This window comes from Strix aluco, chromosome 28 (genome assembly GCF_031877795.1).
Source record: "Strix aluco isolate bStrAlu1 chromosome 28, bStrAlu1.hap1, whole genome shotgun sequence".
Taxonomy (NCBI): domain Eukaryota; kingdom Metazoa; phylum Chordata; class Aves; order Strigiformes; family Strigidae; genus Strix; species Strix aluco.
Window position 1 is genome coordinate 7054261 of NC_133958.1, and position 20926 is coordinate 7075186.

Here is a 20926-nt window from a genome sequence, read left to right on the forward strand (position 1 = left end):
TGACTGCCCTGAAGATGGAAGACTCTCCAAGGAGCAAGGATTAATGCACACTGGCAGGCACCGCTGCCATCTCCTGCCACAGCAAGTCACTTCTGTTGTTTCTGTGCTCCAGCTCACCCACTTAGTAAAATTTAATATTTAACATCAGACAAGCTGCTGTTTCACAGGGTAATTCAGGTTATTAATAAAAAATTGTCCCCCCACCCCGATTCAAAAATAAGATGCTCTTACTCCAGGTTATCAGTGCCGGCAGCAAGCGCTGGGAGCTGAGCACCGCAGGAGTGCTAGCCACAGAGCAGCTAATGGGGAATCAGGAAGGGCTGTTACAGGCCACAGAAAAGCCAGTGGAGCCAAGTAACATGCAGCATAACACTGTCCCCATCTCCCACTGCATCACAGGCGGAGGAGGAGGAAGTAATTCCAAATGACAAACAGGCTGTGCAAACCACAGGAAGAACAGGCAGTTTGATCCCCTCTCCAGCAGTTCACAGAGATCCCCTGCATTGCAAGGACACCTCCAAGCTCAAAAGGACTGCACAACTGCTTACCTTCAAAGATGAACACTCTTGTAGCATTTAGCACTAGGATTCCCTAAGGCTCTGCAAAAAACCAGTGCTGTCAGTGGCAGGAAATGCTAGACACTGACCCCTGCGTACCACGTGCCCTTACTGAGCTACCAGGTTAGGGTGGTTCGGTACAATCCAAGAGGCTCCAAAATGTGAGGGCACAGAGGAAGATTTGAAACATTCGAGGGGGTTTTATGCTACACTTCTGACAGAATTTGCTTTACAATATGAAACACAGAAACCTGAAGCAGTCTCCTACAGAGAGAACATCTATGTCCTGCACTCTGCCATTTCCACCACTTTCAAGACTCAGCCTACTCCACAATTGCAAAGTTTCCCATATATTCATTCGCCCTCTCACTAAACTAGTGTTCTCATACACTGAGTAAGAGGAGGCAGCCTTCAGCAGACCACAGAAATGCTACAGAGAACTCCAGGAACTGGAGAAACAAGGGACTTGAAGGAAGCAGAATGCAATTACCCGAGAAAGATTTTGGCTGAACAGAGGAGTCAATCCACACATGTGTGCATGCATGCATACACACACACACTTTCTTGGGAAAAGCATCACAGGATCTTTGACAGCAGCTACAGAGGATGCTCACAAAGGCAGTTCAACCTAAAACCTTTAGATTTCCTCCTTTTAAGTCGGAGGAGCACAGGGAGAGTCTAAGTACCTGCTTTAGCCAAAAATACATCCTTGTTTTCATGGTTGGGCACCCAAAGAGATTCCTTGAATCTCTGTAGTTTCCTGGTAGCTCCCAATCACATCACTAGCATGTCATGTACCTCTCAATTTAAACATAAAAATGATGTGTGCATATTTTCCAGGCACTTTTCAACATTAAACAAGCCTACCATTATCCCAGTAACCTGCTGGCAAAGCTTGGCAGTAAGCCGCAGGCAGCTTGAGGGTGGGGAGATAACTGCAGTGGCTGCAGCTCCAGAAAGAGGACAAAAGTGTGTTACTTGCTTTGTTGTTTTTTTTTTTCCCCCACCCCAGAAATCTCACAAGAACAATAAAGGAAACGCTGAAGTTTTCTCCTCTGCTGAGCAATTTTTTTCTCCCAGTATGTTACGATAGATTATTTCTGTCCAGAACAAACTACAGGTGCATGAGTTATTACTGGGCACCCTCCATTCTGCTCCTCTGTGTGCAATGCTGCATTTATTTCCAGCAAAATGGACAAAACACACCACCTCATCAGAGACGAAGTCTGTTCAGACTAAAACTCCCAGTACGCAATTCCCCTTGGCAGTGACTGGACCTTGCCTCCAAGCTTCATGAGGAAGTTGCTTCACTACTGCAGCTGTGACCAGAGCCTCTGGATCTGCTTGCTCCAAGTGTCCTCAGTGTACTCTTAGCTCTAAAGCATAACTTTAAAGCAGAGTGAATTAGTGAAAGATGCTAGCTCCTCTGCCCAAATACCTGCAATTCACCCACAGTGTCTGTGGCAGTACAAGAAAGGCAGAATAAACGTCCCTCATGTGACCCCTCTGTGGCTGCTGCTGGTGGTGCACTGAGAGGGTGCTGCTGGTCCCGGCTGAAATGTTCTTGGGAGACAGCGAATGCTACTGCCTCACACTCTGGATGGAGAGGGGGTGATCTTGTCTATGCCTTATTGAGCTGCTGCTGGCCTTGAAGAACTCCTCTGGCAGGTCCAAGAGGCGTATCTCGCCACTGGCAAGGATGAGTTCACAAGTTTTGAGGAGTGTTGCTGATACAGTACTGATGGGCAGCAGATATTTTATACTTCTGTCGTGTGATACTGCAGCTCCTCTTACTGCAATCTCAGCTCCACAGCCCTTTGACAGCAGGCTTGACAGGAAGCATTTTTCCCAGCACTCACAGAAAGGGGGTCAGCCTGCTGACCATCATGTTGCTCTTTAACAGGAGCACGTTGATATGCATCAGTGCAGTGGCACGTCTAAGCTGCGTGTAAAGAGAGCTGCCATGCCATGCTCCACTGAGCAATTCTTGCTTGGACCAAATCTACTGTCACTGTGAGCTGAGATGATTCTGCCAAGAAAAGAGCTGAAGAATGAAAAAGCTTAGAAAATTACAGCCTGCAGGCCAAATACAGACCCCATGCAGGCATTTCCTAGAGCTGAAATACCCCCATGCCAAAGACAGTGGCCCACAGATATAACTTCTGTTTCAGCATTAAAGATGGGAAACAGAACCATAACTCTCCCCACTGCAGTAAAAGCAAGTCCAACGTCAAGACAAGGTAAGTTTTCCCTTTCTGACAACTCTCTAGCACACCACCACGCCACACTCCACTCCCCATGCCCACTATCAGCTTGAGTACTTTCATCCACCACAGGGCAAATGGAGGGGAAAAAGGGAAAAGGGGTAAGAAAAACAAACAACACCCCAAAACAAGAAAAGCTCCGTGAAGAGATTTGCAAGTCAAGGACACTGGATTATTGAAGCTTAGCACCTTAAAGAAGACACGATTTACTCCTATAACCCAGTCCATGGAAATAATTTACAGCAGAACATTATTGATTCAAACTGCAGAGTAAGAACCTAGAAAAGGAATAGGTGTGCATACAATTACAGCACACAGTAAAAGCTCACACTTCAGTCATCAACACAGTACATCTGATGGCCAGGCAGACCAAAGGAAGAGGCCTTTTACTCTCTCCCCATCCACATGAATGAAAGAAAGAGCTTTGTTGGCATCTCATCTCTACCTAAAGCTCTGGCAGATGCTCTCCAGCAGAAGCAAAGTACAGCCCAAAGCAGCCATTTCTCTGCTCCACCACTACAGCTCAGATGACACCTGCAAAAAGAGGGACAACTGACTTGTAAGAATTTGCCTTGTGTTGCAGTATCTTTTCACAGTTTTGATGTTGCATGTTAAGATTTTGCTTCTCCCAGCCAACTAATACGAGGTGTTAAAAAGGCTGGCAGTTTCTGAATCTTTCCACATGCTGATAACACCAGTTTAACTTTGTTTTTAAAAGATTATAGAGAACAATGGAGCAAAAGGGACTGTTTTTGGACTCTCCAGTTCCAACAGCAAAGCTAGTCATGTTCAAAGTCCATTCAAAGAACCAGCACAAGCATGTCTTTCTTGGCAAACTCCTAAGTCAGAGAGACCAGGCACGCAGCAGAGCAGACTATAGTACCTCCAGCAGCACAGCCAAGGCATACTCCAGGAAACGGCATGACAACATCACCAGCACTTTACCCAGAAGGCTGCTAGATGAGAGGAGCTAGCAAGTTGATGGGAAATGCCCAGGACCCTCTGTATTTGCACAAGAGATTCCAAAGTCTCCGAGTGCCATTCACAACAGCTAACTTGTAAATGACAACTTACATCTGGGCTACGGAAGAAACTAGCATCTACTGCCCAGCAGAACAGCTTCTCCAAGCAGAGCAATGTATGCATGCTAGGACACAGCTCTCAGGCCTGAGAGGCAGTGCCTCCAGCTGGGGACAGAGGAAGGAGAGCAACCTGCTTAAGTATCTGAGAAGACAGTAAGTTTAGTAGGAGCATATTTGGAGATGGAAGGGGTCAAATGCTTGGAAAACCTAGGATAGCATTTCCCACAACACTTGCCCAAGACAAGGCTCTGAGGCCCTGTGTGACCACAGGCCGGTTCAGGCGATCAGACAGCTGAGCAGACAGCTTAGTCCCTGTGAGGAGACAGCACAGACACTACCCTCTTCTCTTTCCCAGTATGTCCGTTAAAATAGATGACAGACCATCAGAGTACATCCCATCCAGTGCATTAGGACGCCAGGCATCTGTACTGCCTCAAGGTCCATGAAAGAGCCAGATGACACAGGGGTAGAATTGGAACGCAATCTCGATGGAGCAGTCACACTGATAGGTCAGTGTCTTTGCTGCCCATGGCCAGCAGTCAGATATCTGCACAGTGCTCATGGGGGCATCCACAGAAAGGGGCGGTATCTTCCCTGCATTCAGAGATGCTCTGTACAAGTTGGGAAGTACACTGTTAAATTGGAAACTGTCCTCAGCTCACCCCACACCTGTCTGTCTCACCCACCAAAACAGCACATTCTCATAGCATTTATCTTATTCTTTGCTTTGTGCTGTAATCAGCAAGTCCTGGGAAAGACACAGTGCTCCCCATTCCAGGCATGGCATCATGACAGAACTATATGGGCTCTGAATACACTATGCATTTCCTGGACAAATGACACTGTAAAAAGGTGAAAATATTTATTATTCCTTTGCAGAAACCATCAGATTAGTTGACAATCTAACATAGTTTATACTCTGCAAAGGGTTTCAGCACTCTGTTCTCTGCATTTCCCATTTAAAAGGTCCAACATACGCATGTGAATGCACCCTACAAGCCCTGAAAAGTCCTATCACCACAGTGTAGTGAAGGACCATAGCCTTCATTTCTGCTTGTTGTCTTGCTGCGGTACCTTTTTGCTTAAACAGAAGTCTTCTCAGTGACCTGGGGACACACACACACACAAACACGCGCATGCACGCACACTCTCTCCTTCTTTCTTCATCTCTGTATAAATATAGAAACCTCGTCTGTTTTCTAAATGCTCTCCTGCTGCTGCATTCTCTCCCTCCACCTCCCAAGACACTTCAGTGAATACCTGCTGCTTTGTTTCTGCTGTAAATTTTTCACTGAGGCTGTAACATTTTGAAGCCGTCAATTTAACATAGTCCTTTACATTTGCAGCCCCTACACAGAAATGTATGGCTCTGGCTTAATGTTTCACCCAGTCAGCAAAATTTGGTTTGCAAATAGGAAGGGAGCTTGAATTTTGCTGCTGTTTGCAGCGTTGTAGCTCAAAACATGACATAGTTCAGCTGTGAAAGGAAATGTGACTTTTCAGATGGTTCTGCCATACTGAGCAGTGCCCTTAGAGAGAGAAGGTGTCAGGAACTTCCCTGCACCCAGGAGGCTGCCCTCTACTCATCCAAGGTTTTAACAAGGCTGGTCTATCCAATCCAGCGCTAATGTTTTCAGAATCTACCCTCACGGCACTTTGAGAGCTGGAGGTGAGGACTGCTAGAGAGATAGATATAAGTAGGACAGGGAACACAGAAATCTCTGCAATCCTTGACCCATCCTTCCATCACGCCCCCAGCAATGCTGCACCTTTCCAGACCGGCACAGAGAGGGTACATTTCTGAAGAACCTTGACATACTTAGACAATTAAAACAAATTAGCATAATTCAGACTAAACTTCTAATTTTAGCAGTAAAGCTGCTTTCCTTTGAGCTCAGATCTAGCTTGCTGTACCTCAGCTTCAGCACACTACAGCGACTTCCTAGCATGAATAAATCGAGCCCCACAGGCTGTGAAGCACAGGACTTTCACAAAGGGCACTGTCCTTTGCTTCTCGTCCTCCTGTCTAGAGCAAGGGGCTCACTCCCTGTACACAGCAAGTGCCCTGCTTGGGAGACACCTTGGCCAAGGGACCAGGTGCTGAGGATAGGGCACAGTTTGAAAGAACTTGCTCCTGAAACAGATTTCTGAATGCTACAAGGTTTCAAATGTTGCTCACCTCATTCCAGTACCTCGATAACTGGTGGGCTCACCAAGCAGATACAGATGCCATTATTACCTGACTGATTTAAGAGCCTGCAGAGCAGCAGTGCAGAATGGCACTAGCTTCCGCTCAGTGCCTCCTCCCGCATCACGAGTCCCTGCAGCAGCAGTTCTGCTCTGACCTGGCATCCCTCACATCCAGATGCCTGACTTGGGCCTGCGTTCTACCCGCCAGCCACTCCCCCTCCCATCACGGCGCTGCATTTCCCTCCTGCCTGGAAATGTCAGGAAAGGACACAGGCACAGGCTCTAAAATGCCTTGCTAGCTAAGTACTGTACAAGCTGTTCTTCACTTACAACTGACTTTAGTATTTGTGGACAACTATTTACTGGGAAAGGCATGGACTTCGAGTCAAACATGGTTCATTATATATTAGCTCACATTATCTGAGAGACTAGGCTTTCTTGGCACCACATCCTGCAAAGGGCAAGGCAGACAGCGAAAGAAGAAAAAGGTAAACACCAGTGAGGAACTGCTACCATATAAATGTTCTGATTTTTCTAACTGGGCCATCTAAGAGAGCTCTTGATCTGTGCCCATTGCAACAAACTGTGCTCAGCCAGAAACTCCTGTAACCTCCCCACTGTGAAGGAACACTGAGACCTGTGTAATTTTTGCATTGCCATTTTCCTTCCTGCACACAACTATGCCATGCACTGTCCTCTGCCATCCCTCCCCCATACTTAATGCAAACACTGGGAAGAAAATACAAATGCTGGGAGCACAGATGCTCCCATTATAACCAGCGCATGCTGCATTGCAACCTAATAGAAAAATGCTACAGGGTGATTGTGAGCAGCAGCGAGTGAAATTGGACATAGTTTACTCAACGGTAAGTTTGAAACAGCCTCTTCTTCCTGCTGAGGCCATACCAGAGAGACACAGAGAGAGATGGAGTGGAAACCTTAGTGGCTTGTGAGAAAAATGCCCCCTTATAGGCCTCAGACAGCAGAGCAGTACAGTACAAAGCAGCACTGATGCTTTTTTTAATCCTGACAGAATTTCCATTTGTACAGGACTCCAGTGGCAGGTCAGATAAACAGCATCAGAGGAAGTCATCGTCACACACAGCCCCTGTACTTCCCAACCCAGCCTAAAGCAAGAACTAAATATTTATTAAGCTTCTATGAATCAGAGGTCCAAATCTCTCGACAGTGCAGCCAGCTGACATAATTCTCCCCAAACCCTGAATGGAACTTGCTTCCTCAACAACCTTGACAGAGCTTGGAGGGTCACAGTTACCTTGTAGTCACACAAAGCAGTTCCACATTGGCACACTGAGCAGAGGTGGGGTACAAATCCTCCTCAGGGCACCGGATCACCTGTAAAGGAGCTCACAATTTGCTCCAATTTGCCAGCAGCTGTGTATACAAAACAACTTCCCAGCTTTACACTGGACATTACAGCAGAAACGATTCAACACTGTACTTCTGCTTTGAACCTAGCACACATACAACCCACAGAAAGATTTAAGACAGACCTTTTCATTTGCAAAATCCTTTTGAAAGCCTACAGAATAGATAGCTAACGATTGAGCCCATTCCTAGTCACACAATTTAATTCTTCCTCTACACTGTCCCTCTGGTTACATTCAGAGTGGTAAAAGCTAGGGCTTCCTTGAGTCTGAAAGGCTTTAGCCATCCTGATATCCCATGCCCCTTCTCCCTGCCACTGTACAGTAGCATCATGTTCCAGCCAGAAGATACCAATTCCTTTGCAGAAAAAAGTGCCTCAGACAGAGAGTACTGGAGTCCAGACACCCAATCCTGGCTGCAAAGAGCTGGAGCATCCGGTGTCCTCATGGCCTCACCTGGCACTGATCTCACATGGTCCCAAAGGTGCCTTCCTCAATGCTGTGCCACACCACAAGCTGGTTAACTTCTCAGGGAAGGTGCCTGCATAGTCATTGCTCTTGCAATGCAAGGAGAGGCAGGAGGAGTTTTGGCTGATGGAACCAGCAAAACTTGCAGTGGGAGACAACAGAAGTCACAGCTGGAGCTGTTGCTCTAGGAGCAGGCAGAGAAAGGAGACAAAGCAGCTTTATGCTCTGAGACTGCAGGTGGCATGGTCCTTTCTCCTGCTGATGAGCTCCAGCTTGCAGGCTAGATAACCACACAGCTCCCAGCAGCCAGTGAAGCCCCAGGGTGGCTGACAGCTATGTCACATCTTTGGCAGGATCTACTGCCACTGAATGCAAGAATCCAGGCAGCCCAATCCAGCAACTGCATCAGGCCAGCCATTCATGGGAGGAATTCACAATGGTGCTCGGAAGTCCAGTTATCCTGGAGATGTTCTAAGCCATCTGCACCCCAGATCTGCTGAAATCCTTTGCCCTCCTTCTGTCCATCACTCTTCTCTGCAGCCCCTCTAAACCCAGCGTGAGCTGAAGGCTGCTGATTAGCGACAGCCCCTGGAAAGGATGGCAGGCAAGCAGACAGAATAGCCCCAGTGGCTTCTCCTTGGCAGCACTCCAGTAGCGATTTCTCACCCCAGTTTTTCATGTGCTTATTGCATAATTCTGACAGGGGTGTCTGGATTTTCCAACTCAGGGATCCTAAGCTTGGACTTAAGTTCCACCCTGATACAGCTCATCAGTGAACAGCAGGTGACTGAGCTGTTTTGCTTGTTACACAACAAGCACAAGCGTGGTCACCCTATGTGACCATTCAACTGTCCTACTAAGGAATCATCTGTAATTGCTCCTCCAATTGAACTTGTGGCTGTTGTTCCAAACCCTACTTGACTTGTTCTACTTCCCACATTTCCCTAGCTTCCTAAGCATACAAAATTTCTTTCATGCAAAAGCATTCTCATTAGCATCCTCCATGTCGCCTCAATCTTCTCAGAGCTGCCCATCCAGGATCTAGCTCCTCTTCCAACTCACCTCACACACCTCAGCTTTCAGTTTCTTCTGACAGTTCATGTCAGCCAGTTATGTTCACATTTATTCCTTATGCATGCTCGAGAACACAAAGGGGGTCATTCACTCCTCTGTGCTCCCTTTGGCCTTCCCCACCATTTCATTCTAGCTGGTGCAAGAGCTTTCTCCGCCATAGCTCCTGCCAAACAGAAACACCTCTCTCTTTCTTTCCCACCTATTTCAAACCCTCTCTCACAAATTTCTTGTCTCCCTCTGAAGCACCCTCCCAGCCTCTCCTGCTGGGATGTATTTCAGTATGATATAGTGAGCACTAAAATATTTCCTGCTGCAGCATGCATAAGAAACACTGCACCAAGCATGGGTGCTAGCCTGTACTGTAGAGAGTCATGAACCCTCAAACTGGTCTGTGTGCTGTTTCCAGGAAACAGACAACTAGAAAAAAGGCAAGGAGTTTTATGCAGAGAGGGTCTTATTAGGAATCATTTTCTTTTCCCATTCAAGACTGCATTGTGCAAGATGGTCTACAAATCCGTAACAAGAGACTGTCTTATCCTTGGACACTTGCAAGACAAAGAAACCAGACAGAAGTGGAAAGAGAAAAGCCGTTTGTTCCTCATTAACCAACACCCCCCACCCCCCCAAAGAAAAGAAGAAAAAAAAAGTGGTAAATTCAGACAGCTTTGTCCTCTATTCTTTAGATGTCCAAGCAAAACTTACTCTGAATGTACTGAGAGGATGTATCACATCTTTCATACTAATAACTTATCATTTAAACATTGATAGCAATTATCATAGGAATTTCCTTCTGAGCATCTGGTTAGATTGTTATTTAATCCAGTAGCCACAGTTACGCTGCACACAGACTGCACATGCTCTCACATGTGCACTTGAGGAGTTCTTTGGACATTATTAGCATTGCTGCTGTTACTGAAGTGCCATTGGTCTTATTCGCTGCATAACTCTCGTCATAGACTATGTTTCAGAGGTTCCAGCTTCCTGCTTCATGAGTCCTGCATGCTCACTTGCCAACTGAGGAGCACGGCTGGTATCTGCCTCTCTGTACTCCTCAAGATGAACGTCTCTGCCCCTCCTCATGCTTGACTGGATATTTGGCTGAATTTGGTACCAGAATAAGTATACTTCAATAGGAAGAATGATTTTCATAAAAGTATTAACTTTTATTTTACTTCTTGGTCTCAGTCAAAGCTTGTCAGGTTGCAAGGCACTGCAGGCACCAGCAACCTATCCTGGGAGCACTTGGTACAGCTGCAAGGTGCCTATAGCTGCATGTTTGACACAAAGTTCGAGCCAAGTACTCTGGGCCCCAGTTTGGGGTTAGAAATTTGGGCCCTTTGTAACAATCCATTTGGTGAGCTATGCTAATGCTTCCAAAATTCCTGGGAAAGGATTTGGTCCATTTTCTACCTTTAATATATAACCACAACAAAGCCACGTGCAACTCAAAAAGGATTCGATAACAGTGTGTTCACATAACAAGTTACAGACCTGCCTCACAAATTGGGTCAAAACATCACATTCTCATCATGTGTTGTCCTGCTCCCCACTAACCCTGCAGAAGGCAGGACTGTATCTTTTAAGTGCTCTGCGTGACTTCCAAGTGAGGGCTTTCTGCCTGTAGAGCTTGCCTGACCACAGCACACCTGCAGTGAAAGGAAGGAAGTGTTCTTGACCATCACTACCTCCCAGAACTGCAAAAAAAAAAAAAAAAAAAGACAGCTGCATCCAAAGCACTGATACTGCTACTGTCCGTCACTGCTTGCCTGTCAGTGCAGCTGGCCATATCAGAGACTCCACATGCAGTCCAGCAGCTGTAACTGAGTGGCTCTGGTCCCCTGAGTGGCTCTGGTCCCCTGTGAACTGCCCATCTAAGCAAAATGCACAGAGATTTGAAGCTAGGATACTGCGGCAGGAACAGCAAGAAGCCAACCCAGATGATGCTTGGCAAATTCTCTAATGGCAAGTGAACTTCTGTTATTCAATTCACACCCTCCTTTGCTCACGGGCTGCTCTCTGTCACACCTGCCTGTCTGCAGGGCACCCTGAAAAGCCACCAACACATTATACTAGACCTCATAATTCCTCACAATTCAGCACTTGGACTAAATGTGGGAACAGGCAGGACTATTGAAAGCTTGCTCCCTGGGGTCATCCTCAGACTGAGGCAACCTCCAGCCATGATGCAGAGCCCACAGAGCAGGAGCACTCTTCAGGACATGTCTGGCTGTTTAATGGACAGCTCGGCCCAAAACACAAGTGTGGCTAGGCTGCACAGAGAGCAAGGGTGAATGACAAGACACCGTTCCTTAAATCGTTGATGCAGCCCCTGTCAAATGAAACATCAGCTCTCATCATCTGAGTTACAGAGGCTGGAGGCAGGGAATACTGGAGGAGTGACAAGGTTATACACCTGGACTGCCCCTGTGCTGAGACACAAATGAGAGGCACACAACATGAAAATGGACAGAACAAGGTCAATCAGGTTCTTATTACATGCACTGAATACAAAAGCCAAGAAATTGCAGTGGAAACTAAAAAGCAACAAATATAATCATGGTCCAAGGAGAAGGGTTTTGGGTAACACAGCATTAAATAACAGAACTCACTCACTGCCTCCAGGTATCACAGGACACACGGTTCTTGCAGGACTCAACTGTGCCATTCATGGGACACACGCATGGCTGGATCCACACAAAAATGGCTGGAAATGCTAAAGGACACAAAGCTCTCATGTCCCAAGACATAACATCAGCTTGCATGGGATGAGAAGAAATTTGTTCTGGGGCCGTCATCTCCTTCCTCTGGCCATCTCCACTGCTTTGTGTCACACTAGCACTTCCTTGGATCATAGGTTACCCCCCTACTCGTAACTTGCATTGCGGCAGTGCATGGTGGGCTCAGTCATAAATCAAGACACTGATATGCTGCAGCGTACAAACAGAGCAAATAAACAGCCTCTGCCCAAAAGAGCCTGTATCTGTATACAAAGCAAGAGACAACAGGCAGACACAGGCGGAGGAGCAGAGGGACCCTGTGACACAATAGTGGTTTCTATCCATTCCAGTGGCCAGCGCAGGAGCCTTTCAAAAGACAGACTTTTTGCACAGACACAACACGAATCCCATGCAGACTGAAGGAGCACTAACAGACACCCAGGCAAACACAGATTAAACCCCCACAACTGCTGCAGCAAAACAGAATGAGAAACTCCAACATATCCTGGTAGCCCTCAGTTTGGCCCCAAGGAGACATGTACAATAAACCACTACCACTAGAGGGGCTTTGGGGGCAGGGGATGAGAGAGCTGGCCCAATAGCAGAATTTCCTGGTTTGGTGGTTCTTCACACCAGAACCCGTTCACAGCTCTCTGGCAAGGTAGGAGACTGCTCTGTCAGTCTTGAGTAAAAGAGGCCCTGCAGGGAAAGGCCTTGGGCCTACACGCACTAAGGAGTTATCATTGAAGAAGGCAGCAGTTGACACGACAGCGTGGCAGCTGAAAGACCCCACACCAGCTTCCTAGCTGCTGTCTGCAGACTTCCCATCTGTCCTGAATGCCACTGATCTCCCCCTAATTAGCTGCTCTCTGCAGACGCAGACACCTCCTGGACTGCCCTGGTCAGATGGCCTGGCATTAAGAAAAGCAAACATCCTTACACCCAGCTTTGGTCCCAAGAGGAAGAGGACAGTGAACAGGGGCTCTGCCCACCCTGACTGTAGAGTCACCGAGCTGAGAGGCAGGCAGGCCTCCCTTGCCAGTGTGTTCCCTAGGTTCACCACTCAGGAAGGGATGGCTGAAGATTGACTCCTCCTCAGCACGCCAGAGCCCTGCTGATGTCTGCAAAGAGACCTTGCTCAGTGCTCCCCATGCTGTGACAATCCCAAAGAGTATGCTACAAAAGGCTTGTTTATCGCTGTAAGGTCTATCCCATCCCAGGGAAGCAGATCCCTTTGGGCGTATTCAGTGGTGCTTCTCCAGCTCCCTTACTTGCATCACAGTGTGTCTTGGTAGCAAGTGCAACTCAGGTCTCTCACAAGGAGCTGGTGAGAAGGTGCCCTCTCTAGTACCTTCCACATGAGGAAGTGCAAGCACTTTTTAGGTATCTTGGATCTCCCAATCCATCACCAAGACACAGATACACTGTGGGACAGGGGGTGCAGAAGGGAAGAGGGTGGTTCTCACAAAGAGTCACGGACTGAGCCTTCACTAGAAACAGGGATGAATGAAATCTAGGAATTCCAGTGTCCAGGACTAGCCCAAACAGCCTGAACCGGCAGCTGTCCAGCAGCATGGCAGGAAAAATAAAAGCCTGAGGGCTGCTTAGCAGTGCCTGTCCCCAGCACCTCAGCAAGACTCTTCTCGGGACTCTCAGGGCGCACCTATTGAGATGCTCCAAGCAGTAGAGCTCTGCTGTGAGGCTTGTGCTCAGAGGAGGCACCTGGAAATCTCCAAGACTTTTGCTAAAGGCAGAGGAGAAGCCCACCTAAGACATCCCTGTATTGCAACCTCCTCTCACATATATCCTTGATTACCCTTGGTTCCACCTCTCTCCTCACTGCCTCTCTGCATTGATGCATAGCACATACACCCTCAGGCCCTGCTGTGAGAAGAATATTCAGTTCAAGAGGTCTTCAAGGGGCAGAAAAGCTATCTTAACAACATGCCTGTTCCTGCAGGAACCTGGTGGCAAGAAAAAACTGGCAGTGACTTTCCAGAGAGGAGCTACAGCTTGGAACAGCTGGTGGACCCAAGGCTCCAGGATGTCTGTGTCACCAGAGGGGAAAGACACCTCTTCTTGCTCCTGACCCTCCTCCACTCACCTGCTGCCACCAAGTAACATGCCTTTACTGGGAGGGATGACCTGTATCCCACTCACAAATATAGCCTGCCCTAAGCAGCAGCAGAGCTCACAGTCCCCTGTACAAAACTGCTTTCTCTGTTAGTGGTCTACTCTTGCTGTACCCTGGTTTCAGTGTTCTGGCAGAGATCAAGCAGGGCATGGAGTGGACATCAAAACTTCTCCTTCACTAGAGAAAGGGGTGGGGGTCTCTTCCACCTTTGCTCTGCAAACAGAGCAACTCTGGGAAATTGCATGAAGCTAAAAGCCAGCAATTTTTATCCTAGAGATCAAATCTGTTACCGGGCTGAGCGAGTCTCTTTAGCTGCCCTGACAAACCCCTCACTTCCTTTCTCCCTTCACCTGGCTTTTTTATACAGCCCTCTGTAAGCTGTCAGGGCAAACAGCAGATTCCTGGCCCCCAAAGTTGCCCTCTTGTTTGGCAGACTGTTTCTTGTGCTGACTGCACATAGATCTGTACAGGGACCAGACTGCCCCTCTGTCATCTCCCCCTCACCCCCACCCCGAAACACAAACAGCATTCACTGCCACGAGCACAGGCATCTGGATATAGGGCTGCTTGCCCCAGTGCCACTGACCTTTTTCTTCCGGTCCCGAGAGCGGTTCCTGCGCTTGCGATTGGATTCTTCCTTCTCCTTCTGCTCCTGCAGAGCCTGAGCCTCAATATCTTTGATTTTCTTCAGCTGTTTAGCTGCTTGAGCCATGGCTGGTCAGACTGCAGTTCCTTCCAGAGCTCACACCTGCACTTTCCACACAGCACCCTCCAATTCCTGGCCAAGAAAGTCCCTTCCCCTAGCTTAAATGCTGTCGACCCAGATGAGAGCGAAACCAGCAACGAGAGGAAAATAGAAAGCAGTCAGCAAGCCCCAAAGGGCAGCTGATGTCTCCAGCTAATTGCTAGATGGAGTCTGGGACACCTTTATAAAGCATTAATAATCCCAAATCCAGCTGTTCCAGAGGTTCTGTGCACCATTGCAGCAGTCCCTGACTGCACTGGCACATCATGCAGAATCCTCCTTGTGGGACAGGACACCGGGCTGGTGCTGTGCTCTCTCCCTCACTGTCTCTCCTGCAGTACGAGAAGAGATGCAGGCAGTCAGGCACAGGAAGGAAAATAACTCTCAGCAATTAATGCATGATGACAATAGAGAAGCAGTGGAAAAGGAGGCTGATGCATTTCATCCCGACTTCTAGGTTCTCTGTAGCAATGCATAAAGAACAGTAACCTGCATGTAGTCAGTCAGTGGCTTTACCACTGCAGTGCTGCTGAGGCAGGCACATATTCCAGTCTCTCCAATTTTCTTCCTCTCAGTCACTCTCTGTGCAGTAGCTGCATCACTCGCTCACTCTCTGGGTTATGATTCCAGCTCCTTTCAAGGGGAGCAATAGGGAATCACTGCATCGGTTAGGAGGCAGGCAGCATCTCTGCTCAGAAAACAGCCGATACTGCAAAGGATGTGCCAAGTACTGGAGCAAAGTGCAGCTTAACAGCATCCTTTCCTCCTGGCATTTCTCCACTGAGTGAGCAGCAAGGGGAGGGGAGGGATCTTGGCTGTGAATGGGAGACAGAAACCAAAGGCTCAGTCTGCTCTTTGACTACACAGCACCAAAAAAGTAAACCAGAGCCACCAGTTCCTGCCCATCCAGGCATCACCAGAGCTCAAGTCCTCCCTGAGGATCCCCAGTCAAGGCTCCTGGAGAGTCAGCCACCCCACCTCCACACACATCCATACATTTCACCTGCCACTGCCTTCCAAAAGCACAAACAATTCCATGTTGGAACGCAGGGGTCAGGCCTGGAGGTGTAACTTTGGTTCCTGCACACAGCACCAGCGTGTGAGGGGGCCAGGATAAAACTGGGCTGGACTTGGTAGTGGTGACCATAACATGACCTGCAGCAAAGTGTGCTTTACTATGCAGGCACTTCTGAGCAGCCCTGCCTTTATCAGCTCACTACTTCTCCCTCAGAAGAACTGTCCCCTATGTGCAAGCCCATGGACAAAACACTAGGATATCTGCCCAGGTGGAAGCCCTGCACACACTGCACTTTTCTGACACAGTCCCCCCAATTCTAGACAGATGGGGTCCCTTTTGTGTCAAAAGGTGGCAAAGCAGGGATTAAAGTCCATTTCTCAGCAACTACGTGACAGTCACCTACAGGTTATTTAGACTGGCAAGAAGCTGAGATGCAGACTTAACTGTACAGACACTATAGGTCACTTTTCTGTCTGAGTACATTTTCCTACATTTCTTTTCCCTTTGAAGTTCTTCCAATTCTGTTACTTCACCCACAGACCAAGGAGGGTGCTAAAAACAGGAGACTGGTGTATCATATTGTTTTTAAAGAATATGACCACTGAAAAGATTGAGAAGGTCCTAATAAAATATGAAGAACAGGAAATCATCAAATTTTACAAGGCTTTTCAAGGACAGCTTTAGTTCTGTGTACTGTACCCACATGGATAAATAATACACTCAAGTCTAGATACAGCTGCACATCTTTATATAGCAATGTCCTATGAATGCCCATGCAAAAAAAAATTACAAAATTAAATAGAAGCTTCATAGTGAAAGGCTCCACAGACAGGAGGTGCCAGGAGCACAGCTGCACTAGTCAGCCAAATTGCCTCTCTTCCGCATGAGCACTTTGCAGGACAAATGAGGCAGAGGCCAAACAAAAAAAAATTACCTGTGGTCAACAATAAGCACCTAGGAGGCAAAACAGTTGTCACAATTAACCATAATACACTGAGAGCTCCTCACTTCTGTATGTTTGACTTTGCATCCTAAACCAGCTTTCTGCTAGTTTAGAATTCTTTCTGAGGAATTTCCTGATTCTTTCAAAACAGGGTACTCAGGAATGAAACCAAGTTCTGCTATATACAACAGTATCAGTTCCCATGTACTCACTATGTCTGGGCAGCAGCCTCTCAGTGCTGCGGGGCACACCAAGCTCCCAGCACGGCTAGCAAGCCTGTAGCAAGGCGCTGCTGTAGCTTTACACCTCACCCCTAACCTGAGTCCTGCCTTCCAGGTTCCAAGACGTAAGCTGGGTCAGACTTCAGAAACCCAGCCTCGCTACATGGCAGGGTCTGCACACTTGCAGTCAAGGGATAGCTGTGCTACACTCCAGAATTTGGCATAGGCATCCTTTTTTTTTTTCTTGATGTCAACAAAGCATCTGCTACAGACACAGCTAAATGGCATCAGGCAGTGGCAGTACACTCTGGCTCTGCCTGTATGCCTGTAGGACATTGCCTCCTCCTACAAACAGATCCCACCTCTTAACTCCTTATAAGCCAGAATAGAGTGAGCATAGCACAGGACAAGAGCAGTAATCATCAAATGAGAACTGGGATATAGGGAAAAAGACATGGGAGTGAGCAGAGTCATGCTTTTGCTGGTCCAGGGGACAAAACAGAAAAGCACCTTCCTGAAACTGTCTGAAAACCTGCTCCCCCCTCAGTGTGCACACAGGAAGAAGGAGATCCAGTCTCACAGAAGGAACAAGAATGTTTTAATGAACTCCTCAATTCTGAATTCAGGACTCTGCCTTGACACATTACAGCCCACAGGCTGAACTCCACCACAGTCAACCAGGTAGTTAGCAGAGCCAATTCACTGCAGATTCCCTTATATCCTACCTAATATTTTCCTGCAGCAGTCTTTGTGGATGCCCCATGTTTGCCACTGACTACATAAAGCTGCAGTCAGGAAAGAGAGATGGGGTCAGAGAGGTCAGGCAAGGCGCTGGGACCTTGTTATCTCTCTTAGGTTTACCAGAAGTTACATGTTTTTTCATATGTTTCTCAAAAGCCCTTGATTCTGAAATCAGAATAAAAGTTCTTCAAAAATGGCTCTAAACCCTTAATGATTACAGAGAAAAGCTGAAGAGGATGGGGTGGATGGAACCCACAAGTTGAAGAGCCAACCGCCTATCCCAAAACTTTCTCGCCATGGAATCATTCTTGTATCTTAAAAAGAATCCTTATTAGGACCTGGGGCAATTCTCCAAAGCTAGTTGATGAGCCTGCCACACAAGATCCCAGGCAAATAAGGAAAGGGTACAAACACTCTCTCCCCCCTTCCCTCCACTCAGGCTCAGAAACATTGCTTGCCTTCTTTTGCTTCCCCTGTATGCCGACTTTATTCTGTACTTCAGGTAAAAGTCAGACAGCTCGAGGACCAACAAGCACAACTTTAGAACGGCCTTTGCCAGTGAGGACTAGATATGGTCTTTACCAGTGAGAGCCATCATCAGGGCTTGTGGAGCAGGCATGGTATTTTTCCCTAGCCTGAGGCAGAGTTCTTCCGTAATCCGCACAGCTCTGGCCTATTGCAAAAATTACCCATGCAGCTTGCTGGTATCAGAAGATGGTAAAACAACAGTAAGGAATGTCTGGATATGACAGCAACTAGCAATGGCTACAGAAGAAAGATGCTGCATGGAATGATTCAAGAGGCTTCCGTAGAAGAAAAAAGGGAGGAAATTAATCCTGTATTGATTCAACTCTTCAGAGCACTCAGAGAGAAGATTTGACACTGTTTCTGCAACAACTGTGCCTGCTTCCCATGAACAGTTTAAACACAAGAGAGCGCGAGCAGAAGATTGTTGCAGCCACTGCTGTCTACATAGGCCCCGCTGCGGGGAAAGGGAAGAGCCACACCAGTTAGCTGAATTCTCCCTCACTCCAGCCCTGTTTACACAGCAGGCCCTGGCTGCCCAAGAACAGCCTGCTCCCTCCTCCAGCCTACACTTTACGGTACTACTCCCCGTGAGATCAAAGCAGCAATCTGGAGGGTCAGTACAGAGCAATTCCACAATGCAGGACTGACGTTCCAGGAGCAGAAAGGCACCTTAGCTTGTTTCATTTGAAAGCTAGTTACAAATATCACTGAGAGCCCTGGCATTAACACCAGGACAAGAACTGACACAGCTTAACAGCACAAATCTGATGCTTGTGCAGTAGGACAGACATCAGGGGATGCTCAGCAGCTACAGCACGAACCCAGGCACTAGCACCAGTAGTGAATCATCCTGCAACCTGAGGCTGGCAGGCAGCACGCACAGTTATAGCACACGTCAGCCGTGGCATGAGCTCTGACACCAGGGCGTAAGAGCAAGTGTCCTAGCACGCAGCCTGCACAGCAATGCAAGCCCTAACGCTAATGCTCATGAGTCAACAGCACATTATCGTTGGGCTGGCAGTATGAACTGAGGCTCTCATGCTCAATCGAGGAGAGAAATGGACTCTGAAGACTCAGCAGGAGCAATGGCTTAAGCTGCTGGTGTCAAACAGTGAAATTCAAGACCTCTTGCTATAGTGCTTGTGCTAAATTTTTCCTTCACAGGCAAAAAACCTGGGACTGATAAATGACATGCTGAGGCAAATCAGACTGTGCATGCCCACAACTGTAGAGGACACTGCCTAGCTCTGAGGAGATGCTTCTCAGCTGCTAAAAAGGAAAATTCCTAAGTTTGCTCTGGGAATGATCAGGGCAGCAAGTGAGAGAAAGGCCAGCCCTGACCCCACACCTGCTACCAACACTGTCCATTCAAGGAAGTGGGATGGAGAAGATGCTGGCTAGGGCATGACTCTTCTGGTGACCAAGGTAGCACGGGGGCAGCAGAAGAGCTAAGAACCCTCATCTCAACCCAGTCTGTTGAGCCTAGGAGTCTCTTGCAGAAGTTTTGTATTTTGTCACTGCTGCTTTTAACCTGCTAATCCATTTGCTGTCTTGTGCATCAGGCACTGTGTTCTTTCTTTTTCCACACAGTGAGAAACATGTGAAAGAGAATGTGTGAGACCTCAGTTGTCTATTTCTCTTTCCCTCTTCCAGGCAGCTTTAGGCAGTGTTGCTAGATGCTCCAAAAAAAAAGGCTGCTTTGCTCAAAAAAAGCAGCAGCATTAAAGAATAGGGACATTTAACAAACTCAGAGGGTAGAATTCTAAAAGCCATCTAAGAAAAAAGTTATTATTAACAAAACAGGCCTGGGACATACTATTACAAGCTAACATCACAGCTCAGAACTTAGTAGCATTCAGGAGAACTCAGAGATACACATGAAAGTGCCTGGAGTGACCATAAGAGAGACATTTTTCAGAGAAGGTGCAAGTCCTATTAACATAGATGTAATTATCTACCAAGTCAAAGAAGGCCTCGCACTGTTGACAGGCTATTCTGCAAGTGCAGACTTTAATAACTGAGTGGCCATTCTTGGGGCCTGGATATGCTTAGGCATAGCTATCCTAATGTTCTTCACCTTTGCCTGCAAGCTTACACCTGATAATGCCTCCTTTCTTTGGATGCTCAGCTGCCATTCTGTTTAATAAAGCACTCATTCAAATAAAAATAGGGAAAAGGTGCTAATGATTCTATGAAGAGACATGAAATGCTTATAGCAAGGCTGGAAGGAATCTCCCAAGTACTGGCAGGCAGTTTAGAAAGCAGCTCTGCCAAGCACCACAGAATTGTCTGCACTTCACTTTAGGTGACCCTACTTGAACAAGGGGTTGGACCAGATGACTTCCAGAGGTCTTTTCCAATCATTCTGCAATTCTGTGATACACAAAGGGACAGCACATACTAGCACAGAATCTCCAGACTGGAAGAAAGATCATAAAGAAGCACAGAAAACTATGACTGATACAGATAACACAAAAAATAATAATAAAAACAATTCATCATTTTACACAGAAGAAGAATCAGAGGCAGCACATTTAAAATAACCAAAAGAACCCCACATTCTTTCTACTCAACATAAAAATGAACCGTGGAATTCACTGGTATGGGATTCTATGAACACCAAGCCATACATGAGTTAGATAAATTTGGGAAGAATAGGTCCATCACAGACTAATGAACATGATGGTTTGGGCCCAGTCTCCTCCTCTGGAGGCCCTTAAAGCACAGCTTTACTAGAATGCAGGGAAGGGATGCTAAAGGGAAGGTGAGATGCAGAGAACTTTTCCAAAGACTGTTCCTGGCCATAGCATTTATCTTAAACCCCCCTCCTTGTTGCCCTATGCATTACTGATCACG

At 47.3% G+C, this 20926-nt stretch overlaps 1 protein-coding gene across 3 annotated transcripts in view; it reads right to left on the bottom strand.

Annotated features, from left to right (window-relative positions):
- The window catches only part of ANK1 (ankyrin 1), a 68205-nt gene extending 53604 nt beyond the window's left edge, over positions 1–14601 (bottom strand). For all 3 annotated transcript variants that reach the window (XM_074807896.1, XM_074807895.1, XM_074807897.1), the window contains exon 1: positions 14461–14601. In XM_074807896.1, the coding sequence (XP_074663997.1) occupies positions 14461–14586 (126 nt within the window). In that variant the 5' untranslated portion in view covers positions 14587–14601. The remainder of the gene's footprint in view (positions 1–14460) is intronic.
- Positions 14602–20926: the final 6325 nt, after the last annotated feature.